The sequence below is a fragment of the Pempheris klunzingeri genome, chromosome 6 (assembly GCF_042242105.1).
Source record: "Pempheris klunzingeri isolate RE-2024b chromosome 6, fPemKlu1.hap1, whole genome shotgun sequence".
Classification (NCBI taxonomy): Eukaryota; Metazoa; Chordata; class Actinopteri; order Acropomatiformes; family Pempheridae; genus Pempheris; species Pempheris klunzingeri.
The window spans coordinates 22167946-22189732 of record NC_092017.1 but is presented as its reverse complement, the minus strand read 5'-3'; the positions used below and the strand labels follow the sequence as shown (position 1 = coordinate 22189732).

General features: G+C 42.3%; 2 protein-coding genes across 2 annotated transcripts in view; both read left to right on the top strand.

Moving 5' to 3' along the window:
- Positions 1-1822: 1822 nt before the first annotated feature.
- On the top strand, positions 1823-10639 carry pgm1 (phosphoglucomutase 1). Its single transcript, XM_070831779.1, has 11 exons — positions 1823-2152; positions 3809-3971; positions 4179-4322; positions 4960-5085; positions 5727-5917; positions 6518-6672; positions 6779-6894; positions 6989-7124; positions 7574-7757; positions 8253-8387; positions 9878-10639. The coding sequence occupies exons 1-11, from the start codon at positions 1907-1909 to the stop codon at positions 9965-9967; spliced, it is 1686 nt and encodes a 561-aa protein (XP_070687880.1). The 5' UTR covers positions 1823-1906; the 3' UTR covers positions 9968-10639.
- Positions 10640-17728: 7089 nt separating this feature from the next.
- ror1 (receptor tyrosine kinase-like orphan receptor 1) overlaps positions 17729-21787 on the top strand; it is a 115133-nt gene continuing 111074 nt past the window's right edge. The window contains exon 1 of the mRNA XM_070832034.1: positions 17729-18029. Within this exon, the coding sequence (XP_070688135.1) occupies positions 17924-18029 (106 nt within the window). The 5' untranslated portion in view covers positions 17729-17923. The remainder of the gene's footprint in view (positions 18030-21787) is intronic.

Below are 21787 nucleotides of genomic sequence, written 5' to 3'. Positions count from 1 at the left end.
ATGTTAATAAGATCAAGGGTCCTACTATGACTAATAGTAAGCTAATAATATTAATTTCTATAATCGAGTAAGTTGAGTCTGGTATGGATTTGGCATTTGCCCTTCTCTTATGGCTATTGACAGATACAATGATATGCATTATTAATATCATTTGTCTATAGATATTGTATAGAAACCTGCATATCCTGGTTGAAGAGCAACCTACACACACACACACACCCTGCTGTCATGGTGGCAAATCTGAAGGTAAACTTTGGTCTACTTATGATCAAACACACCATGATGCAACAGGCAAACAGCAGCAAACTGAAGTGGACTATTTCACAATATCCCCACTGCAAAATTCTCCCTTTTACTCAAAATTGAGAGTTGCGTTGCAGAATCTTTCTCTCTGAGTGTTTCTTGTGGTAACTTTGTGGTATTCAATTTATTTAATTGTACTGACTTATTAGAGAATTTATTATGCTACTATGCTACTTAATTTCTATCCAGATTTTCTACCTAGCTGGTGTAAAGTTTTGGACAACAAGCCTCGCAGTCATTGACCCTTCTGTGAATGGTTCCTGACATAACGGGTACAAAAGTCTGCTCAACATGTGAAGCTTTGTAGGTCCTTCATGGGAAACTGCTGTTTTTTTCATTAGCATTTATATCTGGAGGTTAAGACTATAATGTCTCGTGCTACAGGAGGTTGTAAGGGCCAGCATGCCTTGCTCAGGGGCACTTAAGCAGGGTGGCTGTCTGTATACTGACACAAAGCTAGAAATTTGAATGTCTATTTTGGGAATATTACTTGCACCATCAGGGTCAGAGCTACCATTGAGGACACTGTCCTGTCTTCTGTATTCTGCTCTTTCTTTGTAGTTTTTGTGAACTTTCAGTTTCGTAATCTCAGAGGACGTCACATTTTACAGTTCAAAACCTACACATGGCAATATTTTACAGGCGAATTCCAATATTTTCAGTTATAAATGTTTCAATTTTACCACTTTTAGGCCAACAAAATTATATATACATACCTATTTTATTTGAGGCTGTCAGTGTGCACATGGCGTAAAATTTACAGAAAATATAATTGCCCGGTTAACTGAATACATAAAGTACATGCCTTCCTTTGAGTTGCTAGTCAAAATGATCTAAGTCAAATTTAAGTACTCGATCCACTGGTTTGAAAGCTCATCAGATACTCAGCACATCATAATAGTCTGCGACAGGATTTTACAGCTGTGGAAAGTCACTGTGACAGTTATTTCATTTTCTGCATGACGATTGCGAGATCAACAGTACAACTGTGGCATTCACGTTACACAGCTATTTAGTGAGCTTGCATACATTTGATTGGCCACTGCAGTGTCTTGCTAAATGATCTTGTGTCATGGCTTTTCTGTTGCTGTTTCTACCCCAGGGCCCTCTGCTGTGGTACCACTGCTCCTTCGGCTGACTGCCCTCATTGAAATGAATGAGGAAATGAGAGGGTTGTGTTTTTTTTCAAGCAGGGCTACAGTTACTTCTTCTGCAAACTCTTATTAACTATATAGAATACCTGACAGACAGATTACAAATATTATCCAAGGGCATGGTGGGCTGCAGGGGGGGTTTAGCATGACCCTAGTATTTCTAAAATCCTGGCTACGGCCCTGTGAACTATTAGGATACCATGCACCAAAATACCATTCATTTATTTACAATATCAAAGCATGAAGTATGAAATATGGGCAAATGAAACCTAACGTTGCTGAGTGTGAAGAAATGCCACACGGTCTTGCCCTTTAAACCAGAGGCGGGTCCAAGAAGGGGGAGTTGTCCGGCGTGTACGTGTGGCTGCTCTGCCCGCTGCAGTCGCCTCCTCCTCGGGTCAGACTGCGGATCGCACGGGGCGACTATAGGTGCTCACTGGGGGTCAAAAATGGTGAAAATAACGACGGTGAAGACCAAGCCGTACACGGACCAGAAGCCCGGGACGAGCGGCCTGAGGAAGAGGGTGACGGTGTTTCAGCAGAACCAGCACTATGCGGAAAACTTCATCCAGAGCATTATCTCTGTCATCGAGCCTGCCGAGCGCCAGGCTGCCACTGTGGTGGTGGGAGGAGATGGGAGGTTTTTCATGAAAGACGCGATTCAGTTGATCGTGCAGATTGCTGCCGCCAATGGGGTCAGTAGGAGAAGGAAACATTACCCACTTTTGCTGCTTCCCTCCTCTCTTCTGTTTGTGCGTGCGTGCGCGTGCGTAACCTTAGCTAGCTAGCGTTAGCTAAGTAAGCTAAAGCACCAACTGTAATGCAAAGGATTGAATCAAAGCTAGCAGTTTGATGTCAAGCTAGCTGTCAAGTTCTGTCAACTCTAGTCTAACTTTACTGTGTTTCTGCGCTGATATTTTATGGGCTTGTTTAGCCATTTAGTTAACAATAGGTTATTCATAAAGAAATAATGTAATTGGTCACTGCTAACAACTGTAACTAAGCGGTCACGTGTGTGTTTTTATGTTAGCACTAATCAAGGTTTTGGGTTCAAACGTGTTTAACCAGCTTTAGCTGTTGCAGGGATGATCTGCAGTTAGCTACATGCCCTTCAAGCTCCCTCTCATTCCTTTGGCATGAGAGGGGGAACACTGTTGGAGCAGGGATGGCATTCCTGCCTCTACTTGTCATGCTTTGACATGAAGTAATTGTCCTAATTTCTAACTAAACTAAGCTTGTGTTCATGGGAAGCTACTCCGTGAGGTCCAGAGCACTGACAGGTGTTAAAAATACCCGTCTGGGTTTTTCCTGCACCGTGTCCGATGCCAGCTTGGTGATCTTTTGGATAAAGTGCACGAAGGAGGCCACTTGGCTGTCAAAAGATTACCTTTGACATTTAACGCTGCACGTGGACACTAAGCAGCAGCTTCTTCTTAAACTAAACCCTTTTTTATGGATTTCAAAAACGCTGATTTAAGTTCAGTCTTGCGCACTTATTCAATCGGGTAAAACAGGGTTGAGGGATGTAAAAGAGGAGCTTTATAGCCCAACGTTGTGTTGTTTCATAATGAGCTGCGGTGAGATGCCACCGGCTGCTGAAACCTCTTTGGGCAAAGGGGGGCGTGACGTGCGACGTGCAGCCAGTCACGTTGTCCTGCATATGTCTGCAGCATAGATGGGAAGAGCACAGTCAAGTGCTGAAATGAACGATTGCACACACAGTGCGTTTATTTGTTATTAGAGGCATTTTACCACACCATGCCTTTATCCATACTGTAGCACTCGTAGCTGCAAGCATGAGGGAGCTGCGTTACATTTGGGTAGAGCGTTATGACTGCAGTCTGGACTCAAACTGTGGCCCTCTTGTTCATGAGCTGGTCACTCTGTCTTGTGTGGCTGTCCAGTTTGCCAGTGATGGTAGTAGTCATAAGTTGCACAAGGATGTCTGATATTTTTTTTGCAGAAGAGGTTGAGGTTAGGAAATGAAACACTACAGAAACTGTTATTGCCAAAGGTGCACAGACAGGAGCACTTCAGTTCACGTGTTTACATAGAGCAAACCAGCGCATGTTTAAATAGGAATTTCTGGACTGAGATATTGACATAATTTTAGAAATAGTTATCCCCAAGATACACTTATTCTATTATTATGTAACCTCTCTTGGTATTCATACTATGTGCCTCAATTCTTAGTGGTTTTGCTGATTGTAAAGCAATTTAGAAAAACACTATCAGAAAAATATGAAGCAATGGCACACTAAAAATGGGTAATAAATATTGAAGGTAAACATATGAGATTGTGTCAGTCGGAGCTTGCGCTCATAGCTTGCCTCGCATGTTCCCTCCGGCAGATCGGCCATCTGGTGATTGGGCAGAATGGCATCATGTCCACACCGGCAGTCTCCTGTGTGATCCGCAAGATAAAGGCAGTGGGCGGCATTATCCTCACAGCCAGCCACAACCCTGGAGGTCCCAATGGAGACTTTGGCATCAAGTACAACATCTCCAGTGGAGGTGAGTGGAGACTGGACTTTTCGGTCCAGTAAGCTTCAGTTGTCAAACAAACTCACAGATCCAAGTCACTTCTTTCCACTATGTTGCACTGCGAGCAATGAGGAGAGATCTGCACGTCTGAGTCATTTCGAGGACACCGCCATCTGTACTTGTCACAGCATATCTGCAAGTACATCATTTTTCACAAGCCTTTTACTTTGTCCCCAGGACCTGCGCCAGAAGGCATCACAAACAAAATATTTGACATCAGCAAAGGCCTACAGGAGTATCACATCTGCCCAGATCTGAAAGTGGATCTGGCCACAATCGGCAAACAGACCTTTGAGGTGGACACTTTCAAGCCCTTCACAGGTACAGTGGCATAGAGGGCAGAGCTCTGACCTAACCAGAGATGAAACAATTAGTTGATTCATCAATTAGTCGATCAACAGAAAAGTAAAATTCTAAAAATGGGGTAATTGTTTGATTTACTTTTCAAGCAGAAATACCAACAAAACGTGTGTTCCAACTCCGCAAATATGAGGATTTTCTGATTTTTATTGTTTTATATCATTTTAAATTCAACATCTTAGGCTTTGGACCGTTGATTGTATAAAACAAAACAAGAAACTGAAATAGACATTTTATAGATTAAACAAATGATTGATTAATTAAAGGATATAGGCAGTTTCATTAATAATAAAAGTAATCATTAGTTGCAGCCGTATATCACACCTGAGAGAGAAATGGTTAAGTCATCTTTTTCTCTCTCAACGTGGTGGCAAATGTTGGTTTGTCTTGTTAACAGACAGCTTCTTTACTGCTCTTAAACCTAATCTCATCATCTGAAATAACGAATATTGAATGGAGTTGGTGACTTGTGAAGTCCATCAAACATCCATTAGTTGAGCGTGATCAGTGTGATGAAAGTTAGTTAGCAACCTAAAGCCTTTATCTTGACATCTGGTCCCATGTCATGTGTGCTGCCTTTCCTGCTTGTTTGTCTCAGTGGAGATTGTGGACTCCGTGGAGGCCTACGCTGAGATGCTAAGGGGAATCTTTGACTTTGCTGCACTGAAGGAACTTCTCTCTGGAGCCAAGCACATTAATGTCCGTCTGGATGCTATGCACGGAGGTAGGAAACATCACAGCTACGCTTTTTTTTTTTTTTTACTTTTCACGAGCAAAGTAGATTACAAAGCAGACAGCAGAAGCCGGGTCCTTTAAATGAAAATAAATGAGACTTTCAGGTGGCACTTGCTGCAAATCGCTAAAATCAGGAAAACAACTTTGTGCAGTATGTGACTCGCTACAGGAATGCGAAATACTATATATTTAAAGCATTTACTATTGGCCAAGATGAGTGTCCTTTATCACAGTTAAATGAGTTGCATAGTTGCACTTTGCACATATCTTATTTAATTGTTAAAGTCTATTCTGTATAGTTTCACTTACTTTGCACACTTCACCTCACACACTGTGACACTTCTTACAAATTTGTACTTTTCAATCTGTACTTTTTGTTTTAAAAAAATGGACAGACTATTTAATTGTATTTTATTGTGTCTAAGTTTCTGTTCAATTTTGTATTTTAATATTTTGTATTGTTGTGATGACCTCTGTATCGCACTCTGGCACAACAATTTCCTCCGGGATAAATAAAGGCGGTCTTATTCTTATTCTTATTGTAGTTTATTCTTTAGTAGAGGAGAATGCGCTCCCTGCGCTTAAGAAAAGTGTACTGATCCTTTTTGCGGACTCTCTCTCTCCCTCCAGTGGTTGGTCCTTATGTGAAGAAGATAGTCTGTGAAGAGCTGGGTTCTCCTGCCAACTCAGCTGTCAACTGTATCCCCCAAGAGGACTTTGGGGGCCACCACCCTGACCCCAATTTGACGTATGCCGCTGACTTGGTCAACACCATGAAAGGAGGAGAATATGACTTGGGAGCGGCCTTTGATGGTGATGGTGTAAGTCAGCTTTATTCTCTGGGAAGATGATTCTGCAGCTGTTTAATGGGACAATATACTGGGGAGAGGTGAGAGCAGAGTTATGCAGTTCTTGAACTGGATTTGAATCTATGATGTCAGTTCTCATAAAATGTATTTAATAACCTCTGGTCTGTTAGTTTTTTAATTTTAAGTTTTTCTTTTTAATAGACCAGAGTCAGTAACCAAGATAATGGGCCTGGGTCCTGGGGTGAGACAGAACTGAACTCATTTTGACATTGGCGCAATATCTAATGAGGACAGTGAATGTTTTTAGTTAGCTGTTTTCCCCTAGTTTTCCCCCTGACACTTTTCTCATGTTTCATGAATGGAACTGGCCAAGTTTTGATATAAAACAGCTTTGGTGATGTGATAAGAAAATATGCCTCTAAATGCAGTCAGGGGTAAATCATCCTCCGTAGGGATTCAGTATCTTCCACAGGAACACCTCAGATGGGCTAAACTTTCCTTTTACCATTTAACAGCCATTTACTAAAGCACAGGAAACTAATTCTGAAATGTCACAAATCCTGTCTTCTGTTTGTGACGTTTGAGCCCTGTTTGTGGCACTTGTTTCCTCAGGACCGTAACATGGTGCTGGGTAAAAATGGCTTCTTCGTGAACCCCTCGGACTCTGTGGCTGTCATCGCTGCCAATATTACCAGCATCCCTTACTTCCAGAAGACTGGTGTCAAAGGACTGGCCCGCAGTATGCCCACCAGCGGAGCACTAGACAAGTAAGAAAAACACAATATAACAGCTAATAAAGTTTTCTCTCTCCCTCCATCAGTTACAGATCAGCTTTTTCTCATGCGGTTTATTGTGTGTGACAATCTGTTCCAGTGTGGCTAAAGCTCTGCAGATGCAGCTGTACGAGACTCCAACTGGCTGGAAGTTCTTTGGGAATCTGATGGATGCTGGCAAACTCTCCCTGTGTGGAGAGGAGAGTTTCGGCACAGGTGGGCGATTGTAGTCATATTTATGTAGCTGGAACTGCAGTAAATAAAAGCTCAGTCACTCATTCTGTCTTCACTCCCCCTGCTAACCAACCAGGCTCGGATCATATCCGTGAGAAGGACGGCTTGTGGGCGGTGCTTGCATGGATGTCAATCTTAGCCACCAGGAAACAGAGTGTGGAGGAGATCATGAAGGATCATTGGCAGAAGTTTGGCAGGAACTTCTTCACCAGGTCTGGAATAATAAGAGCTTGACCCCTAAAAGAGGACTATTTCAGGTTGCCAGTGGTAACATTTGTTTTAATTATTGTCATTATTGACTTTGATTTAGACAGTTTAAGAGCGCTTACTGGGATGATGAAGGGATTTCAGTTGCTCATATGGTACTCTGGCACCTTGCAGTGGTGAATAAGGGAACTGCAGCACATGAAAGCCCAAACATAGTCAACTCATACAGCTGTGAGACTCTTTTTCAAAAAGTTTCAGGATCATCTGTGATTATTGTTACTAAATCAACAAATTTTCCTATTTTGAAAATAATGAAAATCTTAAAATAATAACAAAGCCTTTGTGATAACAAATCTTAATAAAAGTGATTATCTTATCACCAAAAACCACTAATTGTCTGGTGTCAAACACCAGATAATATTTTTGCGTCAACCTATCCCAACTTCACATTCAGGTACGACTACGAGGAGGTCGACTCAGATGCTGCCAACAAGATGATCAAGGATCTGGAGACAGCAATGTTCGACCCATCCTTCGTAGGAAAGAAGTTCTCATCAGGTGATAAGACTTATGAGGTGGCTGTGTCCGACAACTTTGCCTACACAGACCCTGTGGATGGAAGTGTATCCAAAAACCAGGTGAGAGGCTGCAAAGCAGAGCTCATCAAAATGTATTCTGTGTTCTGTCATCACATGTCGTCCATTACTGAAAACTCCTAAATGGTTTTTTGACAATGCTGTGCGGAAGCTCATATTTTTGGGATGTTTGTTCAGTCCACTTTCATCTCAGCTAATAGAGGAGGTCACACTATGAATCTGCACTATTTAAAATTAAAATGAAGCACAGTTGTACCCAGTCCAATGAATGTGCAAACCAATCAAGTTTACTAATTATATATATCTATCCATTATGTTTTGAAGCAATCCCAACATGTTTGAAAATATGTAGTAATTGTATTAACCTGATCCAAAATTGACTGAATACATAATGACATCGGATGGCCAATGAACAATCGGCATGCAGCAGTGTCACTGCTCCTCATATATTCTACACCCCCGTCTTTTTGCAGTTACTGTATGTTTCATTTATCATAAACTTTTCCATGTCCTTCCATTTCTCTCTCGATCTCTCAGGGCCTCAGGATCATTTTCTCTGATGGTTCTAGGATTATTTTCCGCCTCAGCGGTACAGGCAGCGCCGGAGCAACCATCAGGCTCTACATAGACAGCTATGAGAAGGACCCCCAGAAGATTTACCAGGACCCTCAGGTCAGGGCAATAAGGAGTAATTCCAGCCAGATACTTCCAGCATGAGAGTAGACAATTAAGTCATCAGACAGGAAAAATCATCCAAGGAACTCGAAAAAGAAGAATGACACTATTGATAGAGTTTGTCACCCCACCTAGGTAACAACGGTCAAAGGTTAACTCACATGGGCCCAAAAACCCTTCAGGCTGGCCAGAGTGATCTGTAACCTGCAGGACAGCCAGCTTTCACTGGGTGGAGCTCTCCAAAAATGAGTTGCAGAGCTTGCATTCATCGTGGGAGATGATGGAGATGCTTGGCCAAGTCTTGAGTTATGGCAGCTTATCAGGGCTAGTATGAAAACGGGAAACATAGCACAAGGGAAAAATAAAGTGTGAGTTCCAACTAGACACTTCATAAAGTCGTTTTGACTGGTGTGGACAGGGAGGTGATGTAGAACTAGAGAGTGAGACAATACCAAAAAAAAAAAGTGAATAAAAGTTCTTCTCCAGCCCTTCATCTTCTTCAGAGCTTGCACACCCCGAACGACCACATAAGCAGAAACATATTGCTTCAGAATCTTAGCTTGACAGATGAATGGCCAGTGGGTTAATGGTTCAGTTGGCTTTCTGTGGGTAGGCTTGATTTACACACCAAGAGCGTCAACTTCAGATATATGGAGGCATTGAAGGAAAAAGGAAGCACTTCACAACAAAATATTTCACATTTCTGTCAACAGCAGCTGTTTTGTGAATCCAGAATATTCGTCTCTTTCTGCTTCACTTTGGTGTGTTGATTATGGTCATTACATAGCGTAAAGCCCTGTAGTGTAAACAGTCTTAAAGTTGCTCTAGTTGACATTTGTGTCATAGGCTTAAAACTCAGTTTAATCCTATGACCTGTTTATTTCTTGGCAGAATCAAGTAACTTTGCAATTTCTGCATCCATCCAGAAATTACCCCGCCAATAGATAGTTTTACACTTTGTTTCTTGTATAGATGAAACAAACAGAATACAACATGTTAATTATTGAGGTCAAGATGTGTTGATGGGTGGATTTTGTCGCCCTTGAACGGATCTTGAACAGCTGTTTTCCCCGGTTTCCTGTCTTTGTGCTAAGCTAAGCTACCCGGCCGTTGGCTCCAGCTTTAGCTTTAACGTACAGAGCTGAGAGTGGTATCGATCTTCTCATCTAACTCTCAGCGAGAATAGTATATCCCACAAAATGTCAAACTATTCCCTTAAAGTGTAATTGTGTAGTAAACACCCACACAACTTGCTCTATTGCAAATGGCCACCTTCAAGGTTTGTATAGAATCTTAATTACTTGACACCTTGAACCTTGTTGTTTGGTGGCTATATGTCAAACTTAATACTTGATTCGAGGAAAACATTTAACTCCTGCAGATATTACAAGGTTATAAGAAAATACATGCAAAGGAGGATGTGTGAGAACCGCACGACCTGCGCAGGAAGTCATATTTTGTGTGGTCTGCGTTGTCTCTTTGTGCAGGTGATGCTGGCTCCCCTGGTAGACATCGCCCTGAAGGTCTCTCAGCTCCACGAGTGTACTGGACGCACCGGCCCCACTGTGATCACATGATTCCTCTGCCACACTGCCTCCACTCACCCTCAGCAACAGGATACCTCCGCTCTCTCAGGGGTGAAGCTGCCCTTGAATGCTGTCTTGGCTTCGGTTCCTGGTCCTCTTAGAAACAGAGCTGGACGAAAAACTGAAACTGCAGGTTAAATACAAGAAAATACACAAGGAGCTCTTGATTTGTCTTACACTGAAAGTTATCCACTGCCATTGTTTAGTGTTACACAAGAGTGGGTGTCAATGCGCTGTTTTCTAAAAACAAGGAATAAAAACCAGCCTGAGGGGTCAGATAATTTATCTTGACACCTTCTAAAAAAAACTGAAGAAATTAGTGAACTTTTGTCACTTGAGGAAAACAAGATTCAAAAGAAAAGATTCAAAAGTGTACAACAACAATTCCAAACAGTAATTTCTGGAGCCATTATGTAATAATTGTGCTGTTGTCCAGATCTGTTTCTGAACTATATCATTAAATTGGCCAAACTTCCAAACTGACCATAAATCAGCAGTTTGGGGCAACCTCACCCCACATATCCCTCACTGACCTGGTGCCTTCCCATCCCCTTTATTCTCCAGAACCACCAAAAAAGCCTCTCAGCCTGAACCATGAACCACAGCTAAAGCCTTTTAGAATTAACACATCCACCATTAATAAAATAACCTTACATAAAAGAAGTATTGATGTCATGTTTCGTGTTTTAAATCTTTTTTTTTTCTTTTTTTACATTTTTGGTTGCATATTTAATGCATTTAATTAATACCCAGATGTCTGTTATAGCCATACAAACACACAATACCCCAAAGTATTAATAGATTCTGCACTTTTCCTTTATGAAACCAGCTGGTGTTTGACTAAGTGTTCGAGCCAGCTGTAATTACCTTAGCAGACCCAGGTTTAGAAAAGTGAGCATTCATAGGAGAGGCTGAAACGAGAGCGTGTGGGGTGGCATTAATGATGGCTTCTTTTCAGCCGGGAAATTGTTCTAGATAAATGCAAAGATCCTGTCCTGCATCGAGCGAGCCAAGTCTTTAGGACGAACCTCCAGGAGAATAAAGTGCTTCTCCAAAAGCCTCTCCAAAGACATTCCTGAGGCAAGCAGAGAAGCACGAAACGATGAATCCTCTCCCTCTCTCACAAGTCGTCTTCTGTAATGAGATAGTCACCGTAATCCTGATTAACGATTAGAGTTATGAAGTGTCAGGTGGTCGGGGATCCCACAGGCTATTTATTTAAGGACAAACAGACAAGAGCTGAAACAGATTTTCCTTTTTTTTAATGCTTTCAAATGTAGTTTTTCACGACGGAAATGCATGAGAATATTTGAGATTCTACAGGTACTGGATTGCTGTCACCGTTTCCCTCACACAACTACCATATCAGGACGTAAATTGGCTACAATTTAGTTAATAGGAGTGAGGGTGGAAAATCAGGTGCTCTGAACACGAAAGGGAAAATTGGCCTCAGTCACACATGGCATATTTTCCACCAATTTCTGTCATGTATGTCAGTGTCATTCATGCTGACCAACACAATCAGCTCTACCTGTTTGCACTAATCCCCCCTAAACACATGGTAAATAGTAAAAGTTCCTGAGCTGGAACTAATTGACCGTTCAAGTTGTATTTTCTCACAGATATTTGAAAGGTTTGATGTATGACGAAGTTGCGTTTCTGCTATTTCACCTTTCCTGTAATTTCGCTGACGCAAGCTATGAGGCACACATTTCACATCGCGTTGTTGACTATTAAGAGCCAAATTGGAATAAATATCTCGAATCTTTCATCTGTGTTTACATTGAGATCGAAGATAGGGCTTTTAAGGCCCGTCGCCAGCCTTCAAAGGTACCATCTGTGACATTTGGGATGTATAACTGCCCCAAACAGTTCCTCTCTATTCCCTTAGGCGTCACAATAACGGGGTGGAAACTTTTTCATGCTGCATTGTTCAGATCCCGTCAGGCTGACATAGTGCAATACATAATGTGTTCCTCTTGTTCGGCTTGTAATGGCTTACAGGCTGTATTTGGATTGGCTGTCATTACATCAGGTAATCACAATAAGGCTTACATTAAGCTGGCCTGGTCCGCAGCTATTAGATGTCCAAATGGCTTTCTCTGGAGCTGGCATGGAGCCGTGTGTTTTTAAAGCGGCCTGTTCATTGCTCTCCTGCTAGAAGAGGGCAACGTGGAGGACAAAGACATCATTCTCAAAGTCCTCAAGTAAGGACGAAGGAAAGCATAAGCTGTGGGGCTCTGCAGTGTGCCATCAGGTTTTACTCCTCTGGTTCATGTGGTTCCCTGTTATTCTTTGCCTTCCCTTATGCACCATTTTCGGTGTCAAGTGATACAGTATTAGAATAAGGAAAACTGAGGCTTCAATAACGCCTGACTACATTAAATAATTTTATCCCAGTCTGTCGCTTCCAAAACTAATAATTCAATTCCCAGTTAATGTCATCACTCGAGAACTTTAACGGCCATCTTTTTTTTTTTTCAGGTTGTTTTATCTCCAGGGAGCTGCCAATGATTATATTACACTATCTTAGCAGGATATAACATTGTTCTCAGGCAGTTGTGATGATTATCATGGTTGAAATGACCTTTACGTGGTCCAGGGGTAAAATTGAGCTGCTTTCTGTGTGGTGTACACTGTTCTTGGACTGTAAAGTAGAGTATGGTCCAGTTTACCAGTTTGCCAGATGCTGAGCACTTATTTAATGAGATTTGTCCCATTGTATTTATCCAGCTGGGAAATATACACCTGATCTTTTTACTTATCACTCATCCACAAGTTCACATTACTGCTGTTGTACTTTATCAGCACAGAAAGTAATTTATTACATTGCTGGTTACATTGCCAAGCTAACAACCCAAACCAGTGAGCGCACAGAGGTTAAACTAATGTCAGAGATTCCCCCAACTAACTCTCAGTAAGACAACAAGCCAACCAGAAAATTAAGAGTAAGATGCTAATGCTAACTGTAATGTATGTGCTGGTCTTGACGCTGGAAAATGCAGTATGCTTAGGTTCATTAGTATTGAATTAATGGTCGAAAACACACAACTCTCTGCCTGAGTGGGCACCTGCATAGTCCCAATTAAAAAGTCAAAGCATGTATATCTGCTATAGCAGAAGGTGCTACTATAAATTCATTATATCCAATTTAAAGTATGGACAGTATGCCCCTGAGACTGAAAGTACACTTTACCGTTTTATTGTGTTTTTCCTCCAAAATGACAAATCTAAGCATGTAGCACAAAAAATCTGAAACCCTATTTACCATACCAGCAAATTCCACTCAATTTGAAATAACAAACTCCTCATTTTTCGACTGTTTAGCCAAAGCGAGAAGATGGGAAAGTTAATCTAGTCTGTATTGTTAAAACTAGAAATCACCTGTAGCTCCTCCACTGGATGTGAACAAGCTTTGACAGGGGTGTATGAGGTTAGCAAAGTCTCAGACAACCCCAACAAACCTGGCATCAATAGATGTACAGGCTCCACGTGAGTAATCACCATCTTAACACTCTCAGTTTTCTGGGTTTGGAGCCCAAGTGAACAGGATGATGTGTGAGGCCATAAAAGCTGTTCAGCAACGGGGCAAGATGTCTTGGAACATTTCTGACCACACAGTTGAACTGAGAAACGTGGAGTAGAGGCTGGCTTGTGTCCATAGGCAGCTCCATATCCCCTTATGCATTCTTCTCTTGGCTCTCGGTCAATAAGAAGACAAATACGCTGGGAAACACCACACTTCTACAGCCCATTGTCCTCTGAAGTGTGTGCTTGATGGAGAGACCTTTTCTAGGCTTTGAGATGCAAAAGAAACTGGATATTGAGGCTTTATACTTTACTATAAATCCTCAAAATGCTAAAATCTCTTGTATACTGTAAGTATAACAGTGCAGTGTATTTTCACTCTGTGTCTGCGTCGTCTAACCTTAAATCAGGTTCAAAAAAGCCGTCCTCTCATCAATCTCCATAACCGTTCCATATGTACTGCACTAAACATACAAACCAAAGGAGGAAAATGTAATACACAATCAAACCCAGTATTGTGTTGTGTGTTATGTGTTCAACTGCAAGCAATTATTGCTCTGCTGCCTGAAACTTCACATAGTTGGAGGCCCTGTTGAGAAGAACGGGAGAATATACAGTTGCCTTGACATGAGTGAGTACATTTACCTATTTTCTTGAAGTTTCTTGAGTTGTTTCTGAATTTGGATGTCTGTGCAGTGTTCAGATTTTGTTCTGTGAAACTTTATCTGTAACACATGAGTGTTCCCTACTCACAGTGAGGATTTGGTTTTCTTTTAATGCAGGGGGGGACTTCAGTATTGGCCTTGAAGAGTTTCCTCCATCTTGCATTTGTTGTATATCAGCACTGACTGCGTATGTTCCAAAAGACACCTTGTGGGAATAGAGTGACGGTGCAGCAGGCACTAAAAATGCAATACGAAGCACAGACTTAAACTCTGGTTTTGATGGAGATGGGGATTGGACAGGATGCAGCGAAGCCAATATTGACTGTCAGCCATTTAATGCCTCTAAACTGGGACGGAAGCTGTCTTGAGTTATCCGCTGATTGAAGAATGCGCAAAATGCTAGCACATTTTCAGACTAATGCAAGGAAAATCAGATCGAAACACAAATTATTAGAGTCATCTGAGGATGAGTAGGAAAAGAGACAGAGAAAGGAGCGAGAAGATGTGGCAGATATTTTAGAAAGGCCATCACCACCCTCATCCTTTCATTCTCTTTTATTGACTCAGACAACATTGCCAACTTTGTAACAAAGAGCCTCCCTGTCCATGTGCTGTGGCCGCTGGAGAAAGCCTCAGGGATCTGCTCTTCAAAGAGACCTTCAGAACCCTAATCCACTCCACCATGAAAGTTAGATGACTTTCACCATGCATGGTTGCAATTTTAATAATCATATCCTACTTTAGGCAAAATGAAGTCGATAGACATCAAGGAGGAAAAATAGGCCAATGTCAGAAGCAATCTTGCTACTTGATCGGCCCAGTCGTGAGGTCTTCCCCCTTTTGAAACCCCTTCCACTCCTCTGAGGATCCCTATTACAGAGAAAACCACCTAAACACAGTTTAGGTTAAACTCATTTGGCTGCTTGAACAACAAATTTAAAATGGCGCCTCAGTGAGAAACGTTGCTGACATGTGATGAACCTCACACGTTTCTCCAAACTGTAATCAGTCATGCCCAATTTCATTTGGCTTGACAGTTATTTAGAGTTATTTTGTTTGAGTTTTTGCTCTCTGCGTGATATCGCTGGAGCACAAAGGCCCTTTTTTTTGTGTTAATTAAAATGTTATGTGAAATCGTACGCATGCCAAGTCCGCCCATGCAATCTCACACGCTTTTGGTGTGCCCCTGTTTAAGCTTAGATCTACCAGAAATAGGCACTCAAACCACTTAAAGTGCCTGAAGTTGCAGACTGCAGTTACAAGAAGTTAGAGTGAAGAGGGTACATATTTCAATGTTACGCCCCTTTCACTTAAAATACATTTGAATCAAGAAGAATTACAGTCTTAAAAATTCCTCTTTCATAATCATAACCTCTGGCATGAAAGAATTGCTATGTTCAACCTATTATAGAGCGACTAAACGCTCAATCATCATTAGCAAATGAACTGCAGTCAGTGTTTATATGGTGAATAGCTTGAATTGACCACAGCCCTGGTTTTGATCAGACCTTTGGCAGCTATCGCAACATACTGCTTTGTATCCCTCAACCCTCATAATCACCATATTCTTAATTTCCTTAACTGCTGAAGTAACGGTGGACCAGGGACACTGTAAAGATGTGTTGACATACAGTGCACAGCAATACAGGAATTCTTAAACCAACAAAGACGCTGAAAATGTACGGTTTTATTCTCCCGAACACGCTCGGACACACCCTCATCCCATCTCATGGTATGCAGGAAGCTTGTGGGGTGTTATCTCTAAGTTGTGGTTGGCAGCGTCTCTCCAGGGATGACTCTGAGTACGCAAGAGAGAAGAGGAGAGGGGAAGAAAGGTTTTGATTGGAGGCCTTATGGGGGTCAGCCATGGACCATGTCCCGGACCCCTGGGCTTCACGACCAGGAGGGATATCAGAAGTGAAGCCCTGACACTTCTGAGCAGCCCACTACATCTCCTGTCACATCTTCAATCACATATAATCCAGTCTAAAGTATTATTCATACATGCTATTCCTGCACTGTGTAACAGCTAAATCAAAACATACTTCAGAGAGGATGATATTTCCCACTAATGAGCCGGGGTAGGTCACAATATGGGAGAACCGGAGATGCTAAATTGCTACCATTCTTTGCCTGCCCCAAAAACGCCGGTATTAGTTTTTCAAAGCGCTCTGTGAGTGCAGACGCACATGCAGAGACAAAGTATGTGTCAAAATCCAGAAGTGAGTAGAGTAAAATGAAACAAGGTGTGGAGTTATAGAGGAAAAGGTGAGTCGGGTTAATAATGCTGCAAGGCTCTGGAATTAATAATTGCATTTAGTGTAGTGCAGTGTGTGTTTAAGTGCATTAACGTCTGCAGAAACGTTCTTCTCTTCTCTTCACACTCCCTCTTTCCTGTCCTTCACTCATCTGTTGTTGTCTTTGTACACGCATTGGGTAGAAATCAGTGAAGTTCACAGAGTTAAACGTTTAAAAACGGTTTTAATATGGCGGGAAATACATCTGATGATAATAAAAAGGTAGATCTACTTGCTAAAGCCGCCGCCACCGGATGTGATCATCTAATCAGCTCCAGGCGGATCATCGTCAGATCATTCAGATATACACATTTAATTCAAAATAACTTTATTTATGCAGTAGGCACTTAATTTGTGTAAAAGTGTCCGTGTGTACTCAACACCGGACAGATGACCACTGAGGTTAGCTCCTAGTGTGATGGAAGCAGGCACAAAGCTTGATGTGGCCTGGCCGTACTATCCGAGGCCATCTGTAGTAGTTTCTGATGATTCTGTCTGGAGGATTAAGGTGAACTCAAAGCACCAAACCAGGCTGTTATGTTGGAAGTGATGATCGATCCAATGAAGTGTGTGTTGTGTGACTGATTGTTGTACCTGGAGTTTCTTCAGAAAAAGGAGACATTGCCAACATTTGGAGAGGATGATGTCACTGTTAAGTTTGAAGGTGAGTTTGTGGTCAGTTGTGGTGCCGAGGTATTGGTATACCTCCACTCTCTCTGTGGCCTGGCCACTGACCTCCAGTGTTGGGATAGTTAGAGAGCCATTAGATAATTCCCTGTACAGCCACTCTGAGGCAGTGTCCATCTCAGCGTGCCCTTCACAGTCAGTGGTATCCACAGCGCCTGTGTCGTCTGAGCACTTGATGTAGATTATTTCTGGGTCTGAGCTTCTGCTGTGATTCTTATACAGAGCGAATCTCACCACAACCATTTTGCAGTTGTTCAGCAGCTTTTGGTCATTCCTTAAAAAGGCTCTTGAGTTGTGTTGTCCTGCACACTTTCACTTCAGGTAAAGACATTTCTCCAATTCAAAGGCCCCCGCCTGCCTGCCTGCCTGGCTGCTGGCAGTTCCGGCAGTGAACACAAGGTGGCGACACGTGAATAATCAGAGCCATGTGGCTTCTGTGGGCACAAGTCTCCCCAGTGAAGTTTGTAGGAAGGATTGCGCTCAGTTGGAGAGAGAGACAGAGAGGGGGAAAGAGAGCGGGGCTCCAGCGTGGAGGAAGGAGATAGAAACCAGGAGGGACGGAGACAACTTTCTTCCAGACTTTCACATATTTTATTTTATTTTTTTCCAGGCCTTTGGTGCGCTCTGACACAGCAGCGGAAAACAGCGCACAACCATCAAGGCACTGCGTTTAAAGACGTTTTTTTTTTTTCTTTTTGAGGGGCTCGAAATTACATTTTGAGTGTAGTGGATGTGAAAAGCGGACCGAGGTTCCGTGCAGAGCCGGAGGAATGTATCCAACTCGGGCAGCGGCGAGCCAGCGTCTCTGGAGATGTCCAGCCTGCGCTCTCTGGATCGCCCTGCTCCTCCAAAGTGTCCTGGACCTGAGCGCGTCTGGTGAGTCTCCACAGTTTTTTTTTCCCCTTCCCTTCCCTTCCCTTCCCTCTGTGATCACTCCAGTCTTAACCCCGCTTCTCTGCTGTGACTTCCCTCAACCTGCGGTTCATCCCAACACGCGTGAATTCAACGATGTCAACTTTGACGCACAATCTCGCGCCCGAGTTGCTCTTTAGCGTCTTCTACAGCGCTTTTACCGCACTTTTCCATCATCATATTCTTATGGGGTTGTGTATATTTTGAGACCACTGTATTTATTTTCGCTCTTGAAATGATGTCACTCAATCAAACGTTTCCACAAACTGTTTGTTGCACCGTCCACAGAGACAAGCTGTTCGCCACCATTCAGCTTCTCCACTCATGTAAATGATCTGTGGTTTTTAGATTATCGTCCTATTGTCATTCTGGAGCCTCAGCACGGGGAAATACTTGACTCCATTGGCAGACAATAGGGGGGCTCTCAACTAGTCAGCTGGGTGGCTATTGTGCCCCCAACCCCCCCCCCCCCCCCTCTCTCTCTCCCCCCTCAACAATTTAAGCCATTTTAAAGATAAGAGATACATGAAGGCTTAATTAAAAGGCAAACAGTTGTTAACCATTTAGGTGTGATTGGTGTCAAAAGAGTAGTGGCTGCTTCAGGTGGTAAAATGAGGACAGCAGCCTGTGGCCTCTCAGAAAGCGCTGCTATTTGTTTCAGTTCCTTTTTCACAAAACAAAGACTAAAATAAATCAGTTTCTTTGTCTGAGCGGTGTGGTTGAAGGTAAAGATTCAACAATCGTAGGAACTATATTTCCACTGCCTGCTACTGTACACAGCTGAGCGTGTGTTTAACATCCTACAGAGCTGATGGTATATGTAACTGGCTTTTTGGTTGACTAATATAAGTATGATTGAATTCAGTTTGAATTAAATTTGAATTGTTTATGAAGCCACTTGTGGAGAGCATTTTGGTTTTTTCATTCCTCTGATATTTGAGTGTATACTAAGTATAAAACGATCCTCCCCTCTTAGATGGGCAGTGATGAATTATCTCCGGAAGGTTACTTTGGGTTTATTTAGATTATCTCTGTCCTCCTTAAATGCTTTTGGTTGTAATTTACAATGCAGGTATAGAGTATATGGTGCTTTGAGCGTAAAGCTTTCTGCCATGGCTCCTCTCTTGCCACCCCTTGATCTCTTTACCGTCCTGCCTCTCTTTCTAACTCTGAGGAAGGGAGGAATGTTAATCTACGTAACTTCACTGGAAGAGTTCGCAAAGACTTCTTCAAATCATGATCGAATATGGAGTGGAGTAGAGCCAAGCTCCTGCTTTTTCCATGGTCGCTGTACAGTTTACAGGCAAAATCTACCCCTGAAAATCAAATTTCATATGCTGATACTGTTATTCATGAAGCAGAACTGATTCGCTCGTGCAGTCCTCCTTACTGCTGGGAACCTGAAAACTACCAAAAGGCTTCAACTGCTGTCTCTCAGAGTTGATCTGCAGCTGCAGGCTGTTTCTGTACGTCCAAACAAACAGCTACAGACAAGAAGATGACACCCATTAAGATGCTTTGTACTTCCATTGCATCCACTAACTTGACTCCTGTTCACTGCCATTGAAGCAGCTCCAGGTTGTGTTTGTAGATGATAACAGTCTTGTCTCTCCTCCGGCTCGCTGTAATGGGAGTGGTCAGAGAGGAACAACTGTGTGGTTCAACTGTAATCAAATGTGAAGAGAAGAGTGCTGTGCACTGTGATCAGTGGCCAGTGGATGTAATGTGGTTGTAGTGCAGAGGCAACTGAGCAAACATGACAAGGAAGAAACTGAAAGGCGTCGCTGTCTGTCTGTCTGTCTGTCTGTCTGTCTTTACTTGCTGCTGTCTGGTTTACTGGTCAGTCTGCGAGCTTCCAGTTAGAGGTCAGAGGTCACTGATCTCTCGCTGTGGTTCAAATACCAGCTGTACCGGGAACAATCTTGAGTGTCCACTGGCCACAGCAAGGGATTTTAGTCTTCAGCTATGATAAAAACATACACTACTCACTAAAAGTTAGGGATATTCGGCTTTCAGGTGAAATTTCAGGATGAACCTAAAATGCATTCTAACCTTTCCAGGTGAACTTAATGTGACCTTCTCTAAACCTTTGAATGCACATGTCCAACTGTTCAGTGTCTCAGTACTTTCTGCGCAAGTTGCTGTTCTCTAACAAGAAGCTTAACAGCAACATTCACAACAGGTTTGATCCATGAATCCACCAATACATTTCCTGCTTCAGTTAGAATTGGTATTTAAACAGTCCTCCTCATCCTGCTGTTCACATTCTGACATCACGAGACCAAGACGACACCTAACTATTGATCAGCAGCACCTCAACACTGGAGGCTTCAAACAGGAAGTCCTCAGACGGAGGTGTTCACTGAGCTTAGAGGGTCACAGAGTGTCATCAGGAGGTTGTAACAGTGATACAGAGACTGGAAGAGTCACAGAAAGGAGAGGAGTGGACGTCCTTTGGCCACATCCCAATTTATTGAGACACTGAACATTTTTTGTTGTGGTATACCCACCACTGTTGTTAGCTTTTCTTTCAATAAATTGTTTAAAATGAAGAAATCACCAGTGCATGCTTCTACTTAAATGCCCTACTTTCATGATATAATATCACTGTAGCATTTAACTTTTTACATTTTCTATATATTTCACCTGAAAGTCGAATATCCCTACCTTTTTGTGAGTAGTGTATACACGTGCATGCATGGTTTATGTATTGTATGGAACTGTAACTCTCAGCTGCCTCCGATACCTGGGGATGTGATTAATGGGCCAAAATGCAGTTCAAATCACATACACTTTTAACCTAATGAAGTGCAACACACTACATGTACACGCCCACAAAATTCTTGTAGATGTAAGTAACCAGGTCAAGGCAGGGCATTGGATAGTGGGTTTGTGCTTGTGTTTGTCTGATTACTCCAAAACCTGAGTTTACATGCATTTTACAGCTCAGCTCTCAGTCTTCCCTCCTCTCTGCCAAAAACAGCTTAGGTATCACTATCAGCCTTCTGTAAACAAGGCTGGAATCATGTAGGATAGATTATGATATGTCATTTTTATAGGCATTGCTTCACATTGCAAATTGCAGCTGTCCTCCACACGACGGTTGACATAGTCTAGAGTTTCTTTTCCAGCAGGACTCTACCTTTCCCAACTGGGTTTATTCTTAATCAGTTCACCTGGAACTGAACCAAGGTTTTGCAGCATGGAATTTAGTGTTCTGCTGAAAATGGGGGAACAATCAAATCACCACAGAGCAAGTAACATGCACCTTTAAAGCAGCATCTTTAAATAGTCACTGTTGCTCCATCGTTATGCGCCTGCCCTTTAGCGCTAATGTAATAATCTGTGACATCTTCATAAAAGTAAATTGACAGCAGTGTTTTCTAACTATATAAACTGTGTAAATGTTTCTGAACATGGGACATTCACCCCTAAACATAAAAGGTCCTCAGCAGGGCAGCGACTATGTGAAATGTGTTTAGAGTTGCATTTAGCCTTTTAATAACACTCAGGAAGGCCATAAATCATGCTGGGTGGAACTGCTTCAGTGCAGTTTTCAACAGGACATACTGTTGACACTAAAGGCACTTCACCCCTTGAAAAAAAAAAATCCTCAGACCTACAGGCTGAGTGTGTAGGAGCTTGTCCTGCTCTCCCTGCTACTGAGATGTCTATCTGTACTGTTATATATCTTCTGGCATTTTCTTAGACTCATATTAAAG